We start from the raw sequence: 23983 nt of genomic DNA on the forward strand, positions 1-23983 counted from the left end.
TGCGAATGCTGGCATGTGTGTAGCCAGTCAATGCCAGAAATTGCTTGTACTTTTTTGTATGTTATATTAACACCTCATGACTGACAAAAAAGCAAATAATGAAAACAATTGTCAAAAAGAAAAAGAAAAAACAGTTATTTCTATTGAACTACACAATCGTACGACAAAATATAAAGGCTTACCAGCAGTGACAGCATGCAGGAGGATGGATCAATCATTCAGTGAATGCATGCTACTGACAGACTTCTAAACAGCATGCAAGAAGGGCAAGAAAGAGACACTTGGAGGTAGAAAGGGGGACAAACATTGCCACATTAAGTGGAGAAAAAGCCAATACCAACTGAGGGCTCTCCAGACAACAATATGACACATGTCTGCACAGGGTCACAAACGTTTCAATCTCACCACGGCCAACCGAAAGCCCAAGCTGACAGACAGACGAGAGACCATGCTTGATCAGAATAGACTGTGCAGGTACAAAAGAAAAACAATTTATCATCAGTCACATATCCATCAATACACATTCACAGTAAGATACAATACGTCGTTCTTTGGGGAATGGGACGAATGAAGAAAATTGCTGCTATGGATTGACGGAAGACAATGACAGAAGTACTGAACAAATAAGCCCTTGGAAGTGTGACGTTAATGCAGCTGTGCTTCAGAAAACCTTACACACAAGAGATAAGGTGAACAATCAAGTGTTCTCTGAAAACTTGAAACTGAATGACAGGATAACAGCACCACCATGGTTGCTCAACTCAGCTGTGACATGGCCACAGCTGACAAGGCCTTCATTTCCTCCACACAATGAAAAAAAGGGGAAAGATAGGAGTGTTGGCGTTAAGGGGCAGCTGTCAAATACCACAGCTTTCCCCCACCACTGACCAATCGGTGCCATATATCAACCAAAACAACTGTGCTGACCAGAGAGAGCCACAGCTGACATTAATCCTAAATAGTGCAGAGGAATGACAGGACACAATATTTTGGTGTGAGAAAATGCTGATACAGGCTCTAACGAGGAAAGTTGCTGATGCTAATGAGTGTATCTGTGGGTTCTTAACAAGGCTGCCTCGTTTGGTGTCCTAATTTACAGTGAACTGCGTCTCAGGGGTGCAGGATAATGAGCTGGGATTCCCAGGGCAGTGGCTTGTGTAAGCCACCTCATGTGGGAGGGGTGCGGGGGGTGTCACTCACTCCTGCAGTGAGTGAGAGACAGACACTGAAAGAGTGTATGACAAAGTGAGAGAGCAAGGACATTTCTGATGCAGTGTCCATGTCTGTAGGTTGGAGAAGGGCACAGAGTGGAAGGGCGAGGGGTGGGTGTGGGGTGATGGGGCTAGATGTCATCTCTATCTGCCCGATCTGCTTGTTTGTACACTCTAATCATTGAATCACTATGACCATGTGAGAAAAGCTTGTGTTCTCTGTGACAAACTGACCTCGGGCAACAAGTACACTCGCGAAAAAGAGAAAATGTCGAGAGAGAGAGAGAGAGAGAGAGAGAGAGAGAGAGAGAGAGAGAAGGGTGGGGGGAGGCAGATGCTATGAAAGAAACGATAACTGCACAGCAGAACAAAGCCAAAGAAAAACGGTGCCCATGCAGGCTTGTTGAATGTCGTTTCCAATGTGAGATTTTAATCGAGGGCAAATTCTGTCGGGTTTGACCCTGGTTATTGATACACCAGTCCAGCGTATCAATAAGCTATGAAATAGTTAACTGTCCAGGAGAAAGATTTAATCTCTGAACGAGATCCCAAGCTTTTCTGTACAATATTTCTCCCTTTATAGGGCAATCATGAAAAGAAAGCGGGTCCCTGGTGTGCTCTAAAGCAAATTAGTAAATACAGAGCTCAGTGACCTCGGTATAGAAACCATCCACAGAGCTAGCAGTGAGCCCTGCCACCCCCACCTCTTTACTGCTGTGTCTGCACTGCTGCATTAGTCAAGCTCAAATGGGTTTCCACCATGAGAAACAGAGCATGACATGCGCTGAACAATGGCAGGCAGATGACGGTCCAGCTCCATTTGATGATGGCGCGGTTGACGTGGCCGTGTTTTGAAGTGCCGGAATATAAGGCCAATGTGATTCATTAGCAGGCACAGGTGGCCTCAGACCTAATGACTCACATTTTATATTTAATTCACATGCAAACAGTTACATTATAAATATATATACATTAAAGCTACTATTTTAATGAATTAAACATTATTTTGACCAATAAAGTATGTTAATACAATACAACACGCACATCTGCAGTGGTTGGAGGTGGTCTTCCTACTCTACCATTGACCAAATTCAACCCACGATGTCGGGTAGGATACTACTTTACAGACGGTCGTAGATCCGCTGTCTTAGCTGTAGTTCGGACATTGTTACAATTTCCTCTTTGTTGAAAGAGTGTTAATAGCCAGAGTTTTGACTTGAAATTGAGTGTGATAATTTATCAGTGTATTAACTGACAAGGACATACGGTAATGCCATAAAAAGGCTCCCTAAGCAAAGTAGGGTAGGGTACACAATTAACAAATAGAAAACAGCTTGTGTAGAGAACGTCAATGACCATTATACAAACATTTGAATTTGAAAAGTAAGATTAAAATGTCTCAGTCCAAGTTCCATATCTGAATAACCACCACAAAATAACACAGATACAACAATCTCATAACTTAAAAGGAGTTGTGTAACTGTGTAACCAATTCCTTTCAATATGAGAACAGCTACTGTTGGTATTTGTAACAAACTCTAATTGGCAGAGCTAATAACAGTGCCCCCCTCTGGCTAGCTGACTTGTTAACTGACAGGTTCAACGGTCCTTGTTTAGCAGGATACGGTCAGTTATTCCATTCATCTTGAGTAGGAATCTAAGGAGAGTCTAAGACTGAATCAAATTTCACTCCATATCTAAATTTACATACAAAGGGTAATTAAGTAAAATAGCGTGAGGCAGCATTTAAAAGTTATCACAGATTTGTAGTAAAGAAATCTGAAATTGGGGTGGTTAATGCACTAATAACCACTTAAGCATGTGGTTAGCAAGGGCCCGAGCGCCAATCAACTTCCCTCCTGTCTCCCTTCACTCAAAACTAAAATCTGAAATTCCCTAACATGAAACATGAGCGCGATTAAGTCTTATAAAAAACACCTAATGACTTTGCACCCTCAAAAATCTACACAGTAATATCCAGTGTCAATTTAACCTTGAAAGTGAAAATTAATTAACACACATTAATTAACCAACAGATTTTTTACTATGCAAGTGTCAGTCTATGTCATCAAGAGCCACAACAATTTAAATTATACCTGATCTATTAACTGGTCGCCACTGAGCACCGTTTGAACGTTTGACCTTCTAACACATCTCATGACATTATGTTGACATTTACAGTAATCCCTCCCATGGCTCCTAATCCCAGTAGCCATGGACTGCCCTGACCAATCCTCTGAGCTCTAGCCTCTAGCAGTAGTTCTCAAACTTTTTCATGTCAAGGACCCCCAAATCTATTTGGCCGCAGACCCCCATATGAAATTATTTTGTGCCAAGGACCCCATACAAGATTTGTGAAACTAGAGGTTCGGGGCGAGTCGCATCGCCGATCCGACCGATATGCCCATATATGGAGATCTCTGTATCTGTCAGTCCAAGTCCCTTTTATGCCCATATATGGAGATCCCTGATGTCATCAGAATATTACCATAAATGGGCATTCCCGCTTTTGTGCCGATATATGGAGCCGACTCATTTGTTTGTGCCCGATGCCATGAGAAGAATTGAGGTTAGACAACAAACTCCATATTTGGGCATAGCTGCTTCACGAAGTCCTTATATGGTTATAGCGGAGTCAAAGTGACATGAGCGTGAGGACGTGGTCTGCCCGCCCATTAGCAAATTTTCATATAGGATAGGATGTTTAAAAAAAATCACATTCATTTCAAGATTTAAAAAAAATTGACCTTCAAGTTTCACATCTTGTGAGCTTGTATTGACTATTTTCAGAAGTCCGATGTATTAGGGTTCCAGTACTGATTTTAACTTAACTACCGTAAATTAGTGAGCAATATTACCTAATTTAGCTGGGGGACCCCCTCAAGGACCCCTTGGGGTCTGCACTGCGCAGACCACAGTTTGAGAATCGCTGCTCTAACACACTGCATTCACCACAGAGAGACAGGCAGAGAAGACAAAGACAACTCTGATATTCAGACAGGTCAATGACACCATGCTGTAGACTGAGTCCATGTGGCTGACAACAAGTCATGCAGCCACGGAAGAGCTGGTTGATTGTCAGACACAGCGGATAGCATGAAGTCATGCACAACGCTTGAGTATGAATGCACAGTAGCCCGAGTGTGAATGCACAGTAAAAAAGTGTTGATTTAAATGTTCAAAAACTTCAAAATTAGGTGATCTACAGCCAAGTCGCATTGCAATGAGCTTGTAGATCAGCTATTTTTGCTGTGCAACAGCACTGTATGATGAAAATGGACCAGTTTTCAGGTATTGTTAGATTTACAGATTTACATCTAATAATTAATAATTGGTCCCCACTCCTTCATTTGCACATACGTGAAATTTGTCATCTGCATCCTAATTATTAGGAGCAGGATAAGTACAGCGCTCTGGGAGCAGTTAAGCCCAATGCATATTAAATCAGAACAGGTGAAATTTGTTCGGTTCCGCGGGGCCAAAACTACAATATGACGTCATTCAGAGGTTCGGGTGGGCGGGATCAGAACTAGGGTTGGGATCCTTTAGGTTAGGATCTTAACGATTCCGGTTCCTCTCAACAGTCTGATTCCTTAACGGTTCCCTTTAACAATTCCTATGGGGCAGGGGTCTTCAATGTTTTTCAGGCCAAGGAGGCTCAGAGAGACATAAAACAGGGAGCCCCAATACATACTGGATTCATGTTAAATGCAAACTTGACCCTTGGCTATCCGACAAAGATTTGACAGCCCCCCCTGCAGTATCTCTGAGGACCCCCTAGGGGTCCCAGACCCCCTGTTGAAGACCCTTGCTAAAGAGAGTTCCAAATGGACCCTTACAGGTCTGCAACTCTGGGAGTGTACAAATGGAACCAAATGGACCAGTTACAGTGGTCCTTGGACTCTTCTGGACGCGGATCGCCGCTAAACGTGTGCATTCACATACAAAACCAGTGACCTACAAGACAACTGATGGCCAAGTTATAGTGGAAGATGAGTTGCTAAACTTGGACTAACAAGACTAAGCCAGGGTGATATTGTGTTGCTGGCTGCAAACACATTTGACAAATCAAGACTCTAAGCCAGGATGATATTGTGTTGCTGGCTGCAAACACATTTGACAAATCAAGACTCTAAGCCAGGATGATATTGCGTTGCTGGCTGCAAACACATTTGACTCTGAGATAAAATGCTCAAAGAAAGTTTTGTTTGAAGTCTCCTCTGCTACTACGCAGCGAAACATTGGGCACAAAGGGCAACACAAAGATGGCAATAATCTAAAACTCTGTCTTAAGGTGTTGAATGAATGTGGACAGGATATCCCCCCGATTTGTTTCCCCACTACCAGGACAATCTAATTCCAGCATGGATGTGTCTGCAAAGGAGTGCCCCCCCTCCCACACACACACACACACACTTAATTCAAAATCAGTTTTCCTTTCACATTATTCCAAACAGATCAAAAGAGATGAAATGAGAGGTACAAGGTAACAACCCATTTATTTAGTGATACATTCTGCAAACTAGAAATTTTATTCAAACTTCAAAGGCTAAAAAATGAAAGAAAGGAGGGGCTGATATTCAGGGAGGAAGGAGAGAAACGCATCAATTCACAAGCGAGGAATGCAATTTGTTCAATCGACAACACAAATAGTACAATTTAGTTCAGGGAACAAAGCTTTTTTAAACATTTTTTTTCTGTCATTCCTTTGGAACTAGAACATAATACAAAATATACAGTTATTGAACTTTGTAAAGTCACTCACAGAGGCCTCTGAGAAGCATTTGAATCAACATTGACAATACTTATCTACAGCACTCTAAAGCTATTCTTGAATGTATTCATATGTAGCAGACATGAATGTATGCGCGCACATTTTTTGAATGCTTACAAGGTTACCAATATTGTTAAACACTTGCATTTGTTAAATTATGACATCATCTGCTGGAGTGAACAAAAATTAATATGAGTAATATTTTAACAAGGTAACATAGGGGGGTATACAAACCAGCAATGGGTGAACATTTGTACCATGTGACTACCAGCACAATATGTCACTATGTTGATACTTTAAGTACCCTACATGGAAGCCAGTTTTAATCTATAAGAAAGTGATGTCAGTAGAATTACTCCTCATAGTGGTCCATTTAACAAGTACTTTAGGGGGTAACATTAGATTAGGTAAGGCAAATCGGTGAGCTTATTAATGAGCTGAGAAAGTCAGCAACGTGAGGCTCAGGTCTCCCTGGAAGGAGACACGTAACCCACCACTGCTAAGGGTCACACAGTAAAACGCCACAACTGAGGTACATTAATATGTACAATAGGGCGCAAGTGTTAAAATCTCTTTAACTTCAGCCAGGTACACCTCTGTACATTAATATACAGAACCTAGTTCCAGGCAAGCAAAGGTAACCCTGTAAATAGCTTTATAATAGTTTTCCCCCAACAATAACATACTTTTGTGAAAAATAAAAAATAAACTAGATTATACAGACGATCAGTGCATATGACCATTGTCATTGAATCACACCTAAATATCTCACATTTCTAGAACCCTGAACCTTGATACAATTCTAGAACTGAATATCACAAAAGTAGATGAGTTGGTGAAATTACATGAGCAAGGGTTTGGGGGGGGCATTATTTTAGAGGGGTACTATCTTATAAGACAAGGTCAAGTTAACAAAATAAGCTATAATTCGCAGTGGTCATGTAATCACCATTTCATATGAGCACACTTCACTCCAATACTGTACGTCAACAGAATGTAGATTATTCTGCCCAAATGGATCAATCTTAAAGAACACAAGTTCTAAAGGCTTTATGAACTGCTCGATTGTGTCAGTTCTGAAGTGATTATTTCTAAACATTTGGGGGGGGGGGGGTTCCTATGTATGTTATGAGGTATGGTAGTTTTATAAAACTTTAATAAATACGGACGGCGAGATGCTTGGAGTTCAGTTTTTTGTGTCTGCTTTTTAAAAGGTGGGTGGGGTGCATGTGATTATTATATTATAAAAGAAAAACTCCTATATGGGTCAAACCACTGCAAATAACATCCCACACAACTTTAGTCAATTTTCACCTTTTTCATTTTGAGAAATAAAAGTTGTGTAGCAGTTATTTTGATTATTCAAATCTGTATAAAAGCACAACACAATATAAACCAGCATCATTTCAGGGCCATATCCTGAATTGCAGGATTACTAAGGGGAAGTGCAGCTGTAGCAAAGACCCCTGACATAGATCTAAAAACAGGAGATGGCCCCTAGTTGCTAAGTGTATGCGTGTTCCTTGTTTAGTTTGCAGAAAAATTGCATGCCATGTTCTGCTTAAATGTTATTCACACCCAGCAAGTTTACAATAAGTAATAGGTGCTGCAAACTGGTAGACAACAGTGACAATAAGTGACCTGACTTACCAAACACAAGCAATCCAGCGCAAAAAGGTACAGCTTTACAGATGGCATAGAAATGTTTTACTTATCTAAAATAAAAAGAGCAATTTTGAAATATACGGATAGCTTTCTTTCCAGAAAAGACTGAATAATTTGCTGAGAAGAGTTGAGAGCTTTTCATCGTTTACTTCATGTACTGTAAATAGATAGGCATATTCAAAAAAATAACATACCCACAGTAATGTGGCATATATTCCATAAATCCAAAAAGACTGGGATTAAAAAATAGATATTGTCTAGCGGTTAAAATATTAGTACACGCTGATTTGTAACTGTCATTCCTTTTGACATAATGGGTAAGAGATAAGCAGGGAGACCAAGGTTTGATGGAGAGAAAAAAAATAAAGTATTTTGTTTCCTCATTTTGAATTACAAGAGGAACTGTTAAGGATTTCAAGTGGACAACCACTTCCACAACACTTCCGTTGGTCTAATGAGCCAATAAATTATGACCATGCTGTTACATGTATTTACAGTAGTGTGACTGATGTTTGAAGCTTTTTAAAGCAACAAACCATCTGCATGGAAAACTCAAGATCAAATAAAAAAATCCCACCCTCAGGGCCAGAAATCATTCAAAACATATTCTTAAATGTTAACGAGCTGGTTAGTCCTCTGCAAGTTATATACTGTAATTGTACTAAAAGGTAATTCATAGAAAATAGAGGGTCTAGTGGTATTTGGCCCACTGTGCCATAAAACAACAGCATCGGTTCATTCAGGATATAAATGAATCTTAACAAATTGTGTGTACTGCAAAATAAACACAAAAGAAAAAAAAGACAATCATTACATTTCATTGGGCCAATTATAGTAAAAGTTAGGATTGTCAATTGTATAAAGAAGGAATTATATATTTAGTACATTACTTTGTGTTACATAAATAAAACTGAGCAGAGTTCAGAGGGAGATTAAGCAAAAAGGGAAACTTTTCTATATTCTATACCTAGAATTTTCAACTCCTAATTAACATCCAAAGACAAAACAGAACATTATCTTGTCCAAACTAACTCAGGCAACATCATTTATTCCTTGATAGTTTAAGTCAAAAATATACACATACATAAATTTCAAACAATGCAATTTTAAACAATGGAAGAAAATAAATCTGAAATAAAAAAATTCTCTTCAAGAAATATACTGTATCTACTGTGTGTTAAATACAGATTTAGTCGGTGACTAATCATCTTTTAAAAGAAGGGAAAAATTAACTGCAAATCAACTCATAGATCATTCACTATAGCAGCAAACTGTTTTGTGCTCTGACTTCTGGTGTGGTGGGGAGGTTTCTAAGCAGAGCGCGCCACAACATGAAGGGAGTAAAAAGGTGCTATACAACCAGGAAACCTTGATACGTTTAGTGGATTTGTTCTTGTTTTGTGTCAACAAATAAAGACCATTTAAAAAGAAGAACCACCTTGAATTTGAGATCCAACTCTCAACTCAGCTAATCAGACAGGGAGCAGGCGCATTCCTCCAAAATAGTCAGTGCTTTAACTGTTCAAATGGAGTAAATTAGCAGATAATGTTAGCGGCTATGACCAAAAAATTATATCTGTACCAAATACAAAATCTGAGTATTGTGAAAAAAAAATGAAAAAAAAAATTGGCATAGGAGGTCATAAAGCTAATAATAGCATTTAAATCATATGGCACCCATGGTGGGCATTGATAACAATTTATCTTCAGTAAATTATATTAAAAAATGACAAAAGTTGTGTGGATAAACTAGTCGAGACGCTGACCAGCTATAAAACATAAGGGTAAATTGAACTACTTGTTATCATCTGACATAATATATATATACCTTTAAGTTGTTCAAATAGCATTAAGACTAATTTATATGTCGTTGCGTAACACCTAAATTGTATCTTATTTTAGCAGAGCGACAATACACGCCAAAATATAAATTAGGCTTTACACATGTAAACTGTTATCCAAAACATTTGGATTAAGGAGTAATGAGAGCCTCTTGTGTTGATATAGAAAAGATGGCTGGGTGGACAATGGTTAAGCAATGGGGGAGCAATTCCCTTGATCTCCAGCCTGGGTTGGTTTGCTATCTGAACTACCATAGGCATTTAGCAAAGTTTAATTTAGGGTTGCACATACAGATCTACCTCTACAGAAATGCACGCAAACACACACACACACGCACACACACACACACACACACACACACACAAGCCCACTTGCAATTACATGTCTATTTGCACAGACAAACATGGCAAGTATGAACAGGTTTTTAGATGAGCATCACCTTCAAACCTCAAACTCTCTGGGAACTCCTTTTTCATCAACTGAAGATGAAATAGTTTTTTTCTTTTTTTCATTTCACTCTTCCAAAATGACAGAAAAACACTTTGCTGTTATTACTTGAGCATGTAAAAGAAAAGATATCACTTACAAAAATAAAATACAAAAAAGAAAAACGGAAAAGAAATTATTAAAATAATTAGGATTTGAATGGTTTGATATATTGAGCTTACTGTGCTGTCAACCTATACAATTTACCCGTTTCTTAAGGAGCAAAGACCAACTAAAAAACAAAAAAAGCAGTAAAGAGCGGAAAGATTTAGCGCCTGGAGGACAAACAGTAATATTCACTGAATAGACATTTGTTAGAACTCCAGAAGAGCAGGGTGGTGGAGGTGGTGGTTTGGGGGCAGATAGTGCATAAAAGGTTATTATCTTTTTTAAATTTCTTTCATTTTTTTTTAACTTAAAATCAAGCTGCATTAAATACAGGCTGTTTGTACAGGACAATTGCACTTCACAAAAAAAAAAAAACTGAAATATACAAACACACAAGGAAATGTGAATCAAATTAATTACAGCAACAAACAAAACAGAAGAAATCATCTTTAAGCTGATTAAAAAACGAACAAACTGAAAACCTGGTGAACTCACTCATTATGGATTACTATAAGGGAGAATATTAAGTATTAGGTTGGATGAACATAAAAAGGGGAGACAAAATGGTGAGGATCCTTAACACCAGAGTGGACCGGTGCCGCACTATTCCAGGTGTGTGTGCACGCAACTCCTCTTCCTCCTCGCATCACATTCCCTTCTTAGAAACCAAACGCTCAGAGTGGCGGAGAGACTGACTGCTGAGCTGAGCTGCTGTGGGGTCTTGAGAGGGTGGCGGTTTGTAAACTCTATGCTGTGTTAGTGGTTGGGGGGGGTTGTGTTACCACATGTCATCTGTGGACGCCGAGTCCTTGACAAAAGAGAGGAAGGAAAAGCCCTTCAGACGATGGGTCTAAATCCAAGTGTTCTGAGTCAAAACATGGATAACAGCATGTACCGCATAAAATTGACATAGCAATGTACAAAACAGAGAGCTAATTAGGACTCGAGTTTGAGAATCAAAACATTCTGGACAAATCTGATGCCATCCATAATATCTGAACTGAAGAGTTGAGTAAAGCACCATCATTTTGCCAGATGTACCCTGTTTCAATCACACACTGAGAGATCAAAAGAACTATGCATCTATATGAATGCAGCATCAAGTTTTTTCAAGTGTACATGATGTCAACCAAATTTGTACAGTGACCAAAAGTAAACTATGATGTCTACAGTATCTCTCAAAAGTGAAGACCCTTAGTTTAAAGTAGTGATTCTCAATGAGGCGGTACCCCACCCCAGGGAGCATTCAGAGAACGTCGGGCAGCATTAAAAGCAAGCAATATAGTAGAGGTGTTGAGTCGCTGTTGTATATTTGAGGGCTAGGACCAATGGACAAACAGTCTCAATGCTGCTGCTATTCTTTGACTCTGTATTCATTTCCTTGTTGTTGTATACTGTATATGATTATTATTATTACAATTAATTCTGCTACGTCTGAGGAAAACAGAACCAAATATTTGTTCTCTCATGTGCCCATACATAAGATGTAACAATAAAGAAACCTTGAACCTTCATCATTTCATTACCTAAACTGAAGTCAAGTGAACAGAGGTTAATGGAGTATTGTACAGGTGGAAGCATGTCTGGGACGGCTACTAAGCCTGAGGTGCGTTTCCCAGGAGAGTTGTTCCACGGTTACTGAAAACTGCATTAAGGACAAGTGTTTTCAAACACCAACATTAAGTTGTGTGATTGGAACTACAGCTCTTTCTTGACCCATCGTTAGAACCATCGTTCCTTGTTAGATCTTCTCGACTGCACCATTGGAGCTGCAGGATTTGGTATGTCACTAATTTCACAGTGGAATATTTGTTTCAGGGTGCAGCCAACATTATGTAAAGATTTCTTTTTTCTGTTCCTTATTCAGCAGCCACAAGGTTTCTCATCAATACTATCCATTATCCATTTTGACAATGTCCTAGTAGTGCTGGGCAAAAAAGACTATTTTCAATAGTTTGTTGACAAATGCAGTGGATTCAGCAGGTCTTTGTATGAAATTGCATAATAACCTTGGGGGTAATTTTAACTTGCAATTTATCAAAAATGGTTCAGTAAAGCTTCTTGATTTTATGCGACCACAGTATAAGTGCACTGATAAGGATCCATTGTGGCGATTAGCAAACTGCAGCTCACTTGAGCGCAGTCCATAATACTCTTCTGGGTTTTACAATGGAACCATTTATAAGAATGCTTTTTGTCTTCTACCTGCAAAATGTATAATTGTAGCAGTTTAACACTAAAATAATAGAATGGTATGCCAGGCCTATTTTAAGGCTATACTATTCTAATTCTACAGTTCAAATAATCAGTGTTTTCTAAATTATATAAGCAACAATAAAACGTTTACATTTTCAGAGCAGACAGTTCACCTACATTTTAATTGGATGTGGACATCGGATAGGTATGCGCTGGCCCAAGAAAGGTTAAGATTGAGAACCACTGCTTTAAAGAGAACCAATCACAATTTTTAACATTACTTCTAGTCTAGTTATAGGGCTAACATTCCATTTGCAGCCATAAAACGGTCTCTGAAATACCACCAAAGCTGTGATGTGGTCCCTGTTGCCACAAACCCCCATTGTTGGTCTAGAGAGGGTGCCAACTATCATGTACCGCCTACGATACACACTGAGTTGACAGCCGCCTCTTTCACCTGAAATTAAGGAATTTCACGCCATCTCACCCAGATCTCCTCCCTGCTGTACATGCACCATGATCAACCGGTATGAGTCGCCAATGCAGCGATAAGGACAATCTCCTGCCGGCTTCCCACCCACAAACACTGCCAATTGTGTTCACTGGAGCACCCAGCCAAGCCAGAAGTACCGCTGCCAGGAATTGAACCAGGGTCTGTGTGGTGCTTAGTGAGTGAATATTGTTTCTAAGTACTATGGTAATCATCAGCAATGAACTGAAATAAACAACAGCGTAGGTGATTCTCTTATTCTAGTGGTATATATATATAATGTATATACCATGTAGGCAAATCAATAGATGGAAAGTGGCCAGTAAATTCCTCTGGATAAATGTAACGCACAAGAAGGATTTTTGATTTTGTCAACAGTTAACAAAAGGTTAAGTGAAGTCCAATCCTTCTAGTCCTAGTGTAATTTGGAGGCACACAAGACTAAACTTTATATTCCAGCCAAAGTTAATGATAACGCAAGCACAGACTTTTGTTGTGCTTGCGTTAGCCTTTCAAAACGTAATTATTTTCATGCATCAAACAGGTGTGAAATGTAATGTCTATCTTAAATGTATGTAATGTCTGCCTTGTTTTGGAAACAACATGTTTTGGCATTTACATCATTACTCACTTAACTCATTGCAATGGAGTTTCATTATAGTCATAATGATTGATTCTGCCACAAGTAAGGAAGCTAGGTCATTTGTGCGTGCAATACTATCTGATACAAGCTAATAATTAATTGAAATACCACAATGTTGAGAGATGTGTGAAGCTATTGGATGGATTTGCTTATTTTCATTTCCATGTGCAACTAATGTGCCAAATTTAACTTCAAAATTCATGGACCAAGGGGCAAGCAGCAGACACTCTGGCCTAACCAATTATTGGGCTGCACACTGTTAGCATGTGTTTATATGTAGCCACGAGAATGGAGCAACTATTCCAAATTTGATTGGTCAGGTTGATGATTGGTGATCTCCAATCATGTCATGGAGGCCAACAGAGTGTATGGTGGATTGAATTTCAACAGAACCCTACACCTGGTGATTTCACCAATTGGCTCCCCCTCTATGGATGAAGGCGTGTTAATTAGTGAAATTACCTGGTGTAGTGTTCAGCGGGAATGTTAACCCTTATACACTATGCACCTGCTGAAACAAGTGGACACCAAAAGGGCTAAATGCTATTATTGGCCCAAGCCAGAATGAATTCAGGAAAGCATGATTCTTAAAGGTATGGTCCTAATAAATATGAATCCTTTAAATGTCCTTAAATAATTTCCTGCTTTAAATAAGTGGTTCTCAAACTATGGGTCTGGACCCCCAGGGGGACCCCCAAATTATTTTGGGGGATCCCCACCCAGATGATTTGCTTAATGTGCAACATTGTTTTCTCACTCAACAGTAAACAAACCAACATACAGTAGAAGTGTATACAGGGTATCTGCACATTTCTGAAGTGACAATTTAAGGACTCCACCTTTTCAATACCTCTAAAATAAAGAAAAAAGACCATTACTGCGTCGAAAGTAATCATACTATAAAAAATGGTCAAACATTGGACAAATTGTTAAATATTATCTAAGAAAGAAAAAATGTAATAGCCGATCTACAAACTCGCAACAAGAAGCGCTGTGAGCTTGTAGATCGGCAATTTTTACAATACGAATCTGTGGAACCGAGTCAAACAAAATGTAATGACTCAACTCCTACAATTCCAAGCGCTTGTCAGGGGGGGGGGGGGGGTCATACTTTGGATGGGGGTGGGGGTCGCAGCCTGAAAGTTTGAGAACCACTCCTTATTTTTTTCCCACTCTAACTTAAGTTATTTTGTTTAGTTTACAAAAGTTGATTGATTTCCACATGAAGGGACATCACATTTGAAGACTATAAATATTTAGCCCTGATGAGAGACCATGCAAAAGAAGTCAACTTGTTACAGCACCAATCGATCTGAACCACCGGCTTCGAGTGCTATCAATGCATTGAATGGGCGAAATAGGCGATTTATTAGACCTTTGAATGGGCAAAATAGGCGACCTACTACCTACCCGCGATTTATCAGACCATTCATTCAGGAGCTACTGACCTACTTGGAGGCGGAGCAGTCCCCACAACAATATTTACGATTCTGTGCCTATCGGTACATAACTCGAACGGCGCTGAGTAGGCACAGGCGAACGTCACACCGTTCAGGACGGCAACTCGGTCGCCTTAGCTCCCTCGGTGGTCCTTCACGGGGTGACAGTTCGCCTGTGACTGAGCGCCTCCGTCATGGTCCGAAACCAAAACCAAAACCGAAACTGAACTATTAAAGTCATCTCCGTTGGTAGATCAGTATGTCTTGATAACACCCAATGAATGGTCTGATAAATCGCGGGTAGGTAAGTAGGTCGCCTATTTCGCCCATTCAAAGGTCTAATAAATCGCCTATTTCGCCAATTCAATGCATTGATAGCATTCGAATCAGGTGTCTGAACAGCCTAGACTCACTTTACTTTCCTTCAATTGCTCCTTCCTTCTACTATAGACTTTCCACTAGTTGTCCATAAAAGTAGACAAATGTAGTCCTGTGTCTACATTGTCCCAAAAGAAGGCAAATTGTCAACTTCTATAAAAGTTGTCGAGACATAGTCAAGCATCTCTATTGTGTCCAAACCCAGGACCACTACATACCAAATTAAAGAGTTATCCCAACTGCTGATTTTAGATCAACTAGTTTATAGTTAGCCATCAAATGCAATGACAACATTCAAACAAAAACAATCGTTTTTCTATTGTATGGGATGGTACTCTGTCAAAAAGCATTCCAAGCTAGACGACTGACGTCAGTAAAATCCAAATGCTTCATAATTGCCCATTCTTAAGTTTAAATAAGCAATATGAGATGAGACATGTGATTGCATTTGGATTGACCTCACTGAAATGACCCTTTAATGGATTCAGTAGTAACCAAGCCAATAAAATAGCATGAGTTAAGTTCCAGCGAAACCAACTAAAGGCAGAGTCTGCAATAGGATATCATCATGCACATGCCGGACTACCAATTCAGTGAGTGCAACTATTACCACATGCTGAATGATCAGTTTGATATGTACACAAATCTTAAGTCAAGTTTACAGTGGTCTCAAAATTGGTGACATACAGCATCATTCAATAGATCTCACTTCAAATGGCAAAAACATCTGATGCCCAAACCTTTAGTGTCATCACTACAGAAACAGAATTATGTAAAATCACAGATGACTGTCACTTTCCCAGAAACAGTTACATGAGAATGAAGTAATGGTCCTTCAGACCAGGATTGTATTGTATTGTAATGAAGATGTTGAAATGAAATGGATGACAACATACTGTATATGGACGACTATGACAGATGCAAAAACAAAAAATATGTACAACTACAACATTGTTTTTTTCCGCCATCAATAAACTGATCTCCGACAAGGACAAACTGGCATTTCTGGCACCAAAAGGTTTCTATTGAACTTTCACTAAGACCCATTGATGAATCTGTACAGTATGTGGGCACCTCCATTGAAACATTAAGACACCACAGGGATTGACACTAACAGTTGCCCGACTGCCCGTGGCAAGTAAATAAAACGTTTGGCAAGTGGAGTGGAGTTTGCTTTCAGGTTGCCCTACGGGCAAGTGCGTTTGAGTGGGGAAGCAACTGTCTAATGAGAGCGAGTAATAAGAGTTTACCTAATATGCAGTTGTTGTTTTTTAAGAATGACGAATTTTCACTGTTGATACACTTGTTACAAATATAAAATAACAAGTGTGAACCCATATTCATATTGTATAGCTATTGAGATATTTGGCATAAATAATGAGGCATATCCATATCTGCAGCCCCAGAATTTCCAAGTGAAGTAAAGAATGTGTTAAAATGAACGGTAATTAAAGAGAGAGATATGGGCTTGTAATTATAGCACCAAAACGGTTTTACCACTTTATATTTTAAATTCTCATTCATATTGCTTGGAGAATTACTTGCATAGTCAAACTATGAAAACGATTAATGTCTGTTTTATTATTACCTCTTGGTCAGTGCATCCTTATACTTGCATAGACAAGATGAACAGCTTTCAATTGTGATCAACTTTAGGAGTGACTTTAAACAATGCTTTGACTTTAGAAAAACATGTTCAATTCAAGGAGGATTAAGTTTAGCTTTGTCTATGCATGTACATCACCTTGACTAAGAGGTAATGCAAAATACATACTACAGGGGTTCTTATAGTTCACATGTAAGTCAACAGATACAGTTCATTGTTTATTCTCCTGCATATGTTGTGACAAAGATCCTCTAATAAACTGTTGACTAAATAATCCCATCAATTTACTGTGTTTCATGACCATTCCAAAGTTGAAATTATAATGGAATCAATGCCAGTTTTCATTGTCAAGGACCAAACAATAAGTGACTGATGCTGTAAGCTTGGAAAGCAAATCTCAATGGACCAGGAGAATAGCTTTGTGGTCTATTTGTTTACATTTTGTTAATTCCCAGAGTAAATTTGACAATTTAGCATTACAAAAACTCAATTTCTTTCACAATTGATTATAGTTATTGTCTACAAAGAATGTACAGTTGCTTACTGAATAGCTGTAAAAACTAATAATATATCTAAGAAATAAATACTTATATCATAAATCATATAAACAAAAAATTGTTATTCCTTAAGTTTTTACCAAGCTAAATTGTTGCTTGTTGTGAGCTTGTAGATCTGCTATTTTGGAAAGTTTGTGAAAAAATAAATACGATATTATCGTCACAAGAGCAAAAGAGGTATTTAGTGAAATGTATCATATTTGATGACACCCAGGTCTAATCTGACTACAATTCAGAAAACTCAAACCTTAACATCCCGGATCACCACTAGACCAAAGCATTATTGTCTTGCTCCACCGTGTTAAACATAGTATCGGCATGCATGGGATAATGTTAAATTTTTGGCGATCACACACACACACACAAACAAATGAAACCTACAGAGTCACATTTTGCTGGTATACTTACTGTGTCATCACTTCGGTAGGGGTTAAGTTTGTTGTATACTGCTTCAATAACGCTTCGTCTGAAGAGAATAAAAAGAAACATTTATCACAGGTTACCTTACCGTGATCAGGGCTCAGATTAACAGCAAAACCAATTCTATAACTGTTGTTTTAGTAATAAACATCCCACCACTTGAATGCATTTTCATAGGCCTCAAACACAAAAAGGTCCCTTACTTGCTTGCCAGCTCTCCTCCAGGAGGGAGGTTTGGGATGCTCTCAGATGTCAATGTCCGCATCACATGGACCAAATCCGGAACCCCTTCATCACCTTGCTTCTTTAGAATCTCTGTTGGAGAAGAAAAATTATTTACTATCATTCTCAACCAGGCCGGAACAGCTAGGGGCAGGGATTATGTTTTCTCCTCTGTGAGTCTGACTGTCTGTTAACAGCTAGTCTTGAGCACCACTGGACGGATCGGCTTGAAACTTTGCATGCACACTCCCAGAAGGCCATGGATGACCCTCCAGCCTAAATTCTTTCTAATCTGCAACAAACCAAATTTCCACTAAATTAGGCACAAATGTTCTGTGACATAGCCCCCAAACAGGGTCTTGATACTTTGTGCCATTAACCTTTAATTACTTCTACATTTGAGGGCTGGGCCTATTTCTTACAAAAAAAACATGTCATGAAGGCAACATCCAATCATCCCCAAATAGTAATCACATGTTGAGGGGCCTCTACAGTGCAACTCTGCCCATAGGCATAGGGGGTACCACAAACGCAAACAGTTGTAACGTCTGTCGCACAAACTATTACCCCCCAGCTTCCTCGTGTCCTGAGGCTGTACCACACAACTGACACAGCCCTGGGTAGGCAACCCGGCCTGGCGGAGATCTGCACTCCGAGGTGCTTAAATTTCTGTTTTAAGCAACACAAACAAGCATAATTTTGTTTTGCTAAACATGGGGTATCTGGTGGTGCAGTGGTGGTTAGCTGACTGCTTGCTCCTTGCGAGTCACAAGGACCTGACTTACAATCAATTTATGCTTTGCGCGACAATTGTCAAATGACGCATTGCACAACGAAAGTGACAAATGTGTCGCGGAGGACCTTCGCAGACGATGTCGCGTACCTCTGGAAAAGTTGCACACACTTCAGAAAAGGTTGCATACTGTGATTGGTTGGGAAGGAAGTAAACTATGTTACCATGGAGATGCACGAGACCATATTAACTTCCTTGTTTACATTTGCCAGGCGACGCTGCCGGCAAGCCGCAGACAGTATGAGTCCTCAACCCTCAGAAAGTTGTGGGACATTTAGTGCGATGTGTCGTTTGACATTTGTCGCTCAAAGCATAATTTGACCTTTAAGAGCCCAGCTCCTGTCATGTCTCTTCCCATATCTCTACGCCTTTTCTCTGTGTGAATTATTCCATGCGTTTGATATATTTTTTTATATTTAACATTTTAATTACATTTTATAAATGGTAGTCAATGGCAGTTCAATAGGGCTGAAACTTTGGCCAAATATGGAAATAACTGATGTCATAGTACTGAGGTCATAGATGATTAACTTCATAGACGGCCACATTAGGTCCAAAGATCCACATGGAAGCCACACCGTTATTAGACCCCGTCTTGTTTAATTCATGAGGAAGACAGCTTTACGTCACCTGGTTTGCCCTGGGTCTTCCCAGGCTGTCCCATAGTCCAGCACTCCCACAGCGATCACTAACAGTAGCTAATGTTAGCTCACGCTAAGGAGTATTTGGACAGGTTCTGGTATGGTACCAAAGGTCTTGCCGTTTTGACGATGCAACCACGTCTTTAATTCAATAACTGTCAGCAATTTGGCTCACATGCACGCCTGTGTATTTGCATTTTAGACACCGGTATAGGTGTCACCATTCTTTTTGAACTGACGAGTGGATGATTAAAGAATATGTCCAAAGCTCTGTGGGAAGGTGGGCGATATGGCACAAACTAGATGACATCAATCTGTCTTTGCTATTGATTAGATAAGGTCTATTTAGCTTAAGTGTATTTATCTACGGTATAAGCCTTGGAATAATAAGAACAGAATATAAGGTATATGTTAGAAAATACCTTAAGCTAAACAACATTTCCCCCACATTTCATATGGAAACAAATTGATATTTGTGAAAGCTACCACATCTACCTTCTACTCTGCTCTCCAGGTATTTATCAAGCTCCGCCTCACGTTTCACAGCCTCAGGAGAAACCTTTGGTGCCCCTGGGAAGGTGATCAGCACCACGCTCATATTGTCCCGACTTCCCTGTTCAAAGAAAAATAATGTACAGATTATGTAAATCAATTATACTGTAACGCCTTGTAATATCATGATTGTCTTTTTTTTTTTAGACCCGTTATGTGGGCATGGCATACCTTGTACAAGCAGGTGTCAACAACTTCATTGCAGACTCTTTCAAGATCATCCGTCACCTCTAGCCTGGACCTGACAAACTCGCACAATTCCTCATTGGCCATGACATCCCAGATGCCATCACAAGCTAGCACAATGAACTCATCTTCCACCTCCGATCTCTCTAATGCATTCACCTCGGGCTCTGGAGAGACCAGCTGCTCCGTGGGGCCCTTTCCATGCACACACTTGTAGTCGAAGTCTCCCAGGGCCCGGGACACAGCTAGAGACCCATTAACTCGCTGGATCATGACTGAGCCACCAGCATTTTGGATCCTCTCTTTCTCCAGTGGGTTGCTGGGCTTGTGATCCTGTGTGAAGAAGTGCACATTTCCACCTCGGGTGAGGAGGCCCCGTGAGTCTCCACAGTTGATGAAGTAGATATGGCTGGGAGAAATCATCACTCCTACTGCGGTGGAGCCACTGCGGTCCACACCGTGTTTCTTCTCGGAAATGGTCCGCATGTGTTCGTCGATCTGCAGGAAGCCAGTGCGGATCCCGCTCTTCACACTTTCGACGGAGGGTTCCTCTTTCAGAGCATTCTGGAAGTCTGGGTTGCTGGTGATGTGCTCGAGCAGGTGCTCACAGCAGTACTTGGCCACCTGGGACCCAGCATGACCATCATAAACGGCAAAGAAGGACCAGGGGTCGAGACCGTGGGGCAGACCAATTACAGCCGTGTGTGCATCCTCCATCTCGACCCTCCAGCCCTGCATACTGCTTAGACCATAGTGCAGGTTGTTACCGTTACCGTGGGTATTGTGCTTCTCCATCTTTGGCTTGTCCAAAAACGCCCCCATTATGCCTCTCGTCTCAAAACCTGAAAAACATATTAAAAGAAAAGTATGTATGTATGCATGTATATATACATATATATACACACACATATGCTTTGTGCGACAAATGTCAAACGACGCATTGCACTATATGTCCCACAACTTTCTGAGTGTCGAGGACTCATACTGTCTGCGACTTGCCGGCAGCATCGCCAGGCAAATGTAAACAAGGAAGTTAATATGGTCTCTCATATTATTTTTAACAGCAGAAATAAAGCAACAACTGATGTCAGAGACACCGAAGAATGAGGCAACTAAATATCTATGCTTAGGTAGCAAATAATATTACAAGTAGGGTTTGGGGGGGTAACACATACACTACAGTACATAACTTTTCATTGTATTTTTTTAAAGGGTATTAACAGATCTCCAAGGGAATTTTAAAATTTCTGCATTTTTATCCAGCAGTGTGCTGCTTCGGTGAGCGCATGGAAAAGCAATTAGGGGTAAAAAGTCTTGCTCAGGGACACTTGGGCATGTAGGCTGAAACGAACCGGGGACCTTCCCATTCCCATAGTCTACTGAGGCCCCTAACTAAGTATATAACAATGTTGTGATATGAGCATGAGCAAGGCCAACAGGTAAAAACGTAGAAGACATCTGTTTGGTCCGCTGGTTATGTTTGGGTCAATGGCTGTGGATTTTGATATGTGGATGTGATTAGCTAGTGGGTTGTCAAGCAACAGTTGATGTGTAATGCTAATTTCATGGATCTAAACTACCTTTTATTGGAATGAAATTAAATAGGCCTCAGTGAAACCCCAGTCCGCCAAGTGGGGGGGGGGTATATATAGTTTTTTATTTTATGGAAATTCCAAAAAAACGTTCCACCCACTTCACTTTGCTATGTTGTTGTTGTTGTTTTATAATGCGCACCAACATTATTACCCCCAATATAAGTTAAATAACAGATGGCACCGTTGTCATCCTTTTATGGCAAAAAGATTAGCATCTTGGAGCTGAGTTCAAGCACCCGGCTCTAGTCTAAAAATAGTAGACTTGGGTACATATTTGGCTACATATTGAGCACACTAGCTGTTAGCATATATCAATCTAATAGACCCACTGGGGTATTGCCCTTCAAGCTAACGTGATAACGTAAAAACAATATTTCATATTTTGAGAACACCGGGCAGCGACTCCAGGCCCGCAATGCAGAACAGTTCACTACACTCAATGCTGTTATTGAAATCATTTCCCAAAGCGAGGTAACTGCAGTCGGTTACACGTTAACTTCAGTACAGAATCATTCCAGCAGAAACTGTAAGCACAACTTAAGGCTAACGCAGTTTGAGGAGGTGGTTAAAAAGGCAATTCATAAAATAATATGTTTTCTCTACGACAGTGAATGTAACTTTGAAAAGTTCGCTTTTTTTTTTAAACTCCACCTTAAAAAGCAGACAAACCAAAATAAACATATCGGAGTCGCTTTGCTCTTCGTGGTGGGCCTTGACCCTTGGCTGGTTAGTGGTTTCTTACTTAACCATCTGCGCTGCGCACGACAAAAAAAAATAACGTTTTCAACTGAAAAGTGTCGCCACGAGTGACGTGCATCCGTTGTTAACGTTTATTTAAACAGTTGGAAAGACGTCAGCTTGGTCTTCGGGACACTTACTTACTGAGAAAAAAGCTCGCGCGACTAAGTAAAATAAAGCAACTGTATGTATGGGAGCCAGCGCGCGCGGCCTGCTGCTGGTTGGTTGATGCTAGCATGGATGCTAACTAACACAAGCTAACTAACGTCCCTCATAGTGTCTTTCTTACCAAAACTTACCAAAATATCCAAACGCTTGGTTTTATAACGGCAACGGAAGATGCGACAGTCGACGACAAAGGGACCGGACTGGCCGCGGTTCCACCGCCCCGGAGAGGCGACGCCGACGAGGGCAGGTTAGGTTAAAACTAAGGCAAGCTAGCTAGCTAGTCAAGCTAGCAGTCGTCTCTCCAGACTCAGTGCATATAATGTGTGAAAGTGCGGAACTCCCTGTTCTTCGGTGTAATCCAGGGATACATTACTTTTGTCAAAAGTAAAAGGTATATTATAGTCAAACTGAGTCTTTAAAAATGTTGGGGCCCCGAGCTGCTGCGGCCAAATTAGAAGCCGAAAGGGTTTTTTAGCCCCACAGCAGCCTCTCCACTTGACAGCTTGACAGCTTGCTAGCCTAGCTGCTGCTGGAGATGCAAACAGAAGGAGGAGAAGACCCGGATGTTGCAGGTTGCGTACTTGAAAAGCATGACATCATCCTCAACCAACCGAGCTCTGCTGTCTGTGGCACCCAGTCAGTCAGTCACACACACACACACACACACACACACACACACACACACATAGCAAAAACTCTCAAATTAACAGTGATGTAAAGTAACTAAGTAGGCCTACATTTTACTCAAGTACTGTAATTAAGTACAATTTTGAGGTACTTCTACTTTATTGGAGTATTTCCAATTTGCAATACTTTTACTGTACCATACCATTACATCTCAGAGACAAATATCGTAGTTTTACTCCTCTACAATTATTTGAAAACTGTAGTTACTAGTTACCTTTTGTAGATTTTGATTATTATTACAAAACATACATTAACCACTTCAGCCCTATTTAGTTGGCTATTTGAAAATAGCAGATCTACAAGCTCACAACGTGTTGTGAATTTCCCTAGTTCTTGCAGAACTAGTCAGTAATTTGATCATGTGTTTACACACAATTTTACATTTCTAATATTCATAAACACTAAACAAAAAAACAACTTTATTTTGATAAGTTGAGGAAGATCAGTCAGGTCACAGACACTTCTATGTGTAGAACTGTGCCTAAGCAAGACATTTAACCCCAAACTGCTCCCCAGGCACCCTGTGTGACACTTCCCCACTGCTCCTAGTTATAACAATATGGACCCTTTCTCAACTTCAAGGATG

The 23983-nt window shown here is 40.1% G+C and overlaps 1 protein-coding gene across 4 annotated transcripts in view; it reads right to left on the minus strand.

Moving 5' to 3' along the window:
* The window catches only part of ppm1aa (protein phosphatase, Mg2+/Mn2+ dependent, 1Aa), a 30333-nt gene extending 7080 nt beyond the window's left edge, over nucleotides 1-23253 (minus strand). For 2 of the 4 annotated variants that reach the window (XM_080413216.1, XM_080413217.1), the window contains exons 1-5: nucleotides 22842-23253; nucleotides 20195-21051; nucleotides 19967-20084; nucleotides 18019-18130; nucleotides 17804-17861 (exon numbers count right to left, since the gene is read on the minus strand). In XM_080413216.1, coding sequence (XP_080269342.1) covers nucleotides 17804-17861; nucleotides 18019-18130; nucleotides 19967-20084; nucleotides 20195-21031 — 1125 coding nt within the window. In that variant the 5' untranslated portion in view covers nucleotides 21032-21051; nucleotides 22842-23253. Of the gene's footprint in view, nucleotides 1-6852; nucleotides 10895-17803; nucleotides 17862-18018; nucleotides 18131-19966; nucleotides 20085-20194; nucleotides 21052-22841 lie in introns of those variants that run through there. The other 2 variants (XM_080413218.1, XM_080413219.1) reach the window with 2 other exon arrangements.
* Nucleotides 23254-23983: the final 730 nt, after the last annotated feature.

This window comes from Gymnoscopelus braueri (genome assembly GCF_963280865.1).
Source record: "Gymnoscopelus braueri genome assembly, chromosome: 19".
In the NCBI taxonomy this organism is placed as follows: domain Eukaryota; kingdom Metazoa; phylum Chordata; class Actinopteri; order Myctophiformes; family Myctophidae; genus Gymnoscopelus; species Gymnoscopelus braueri.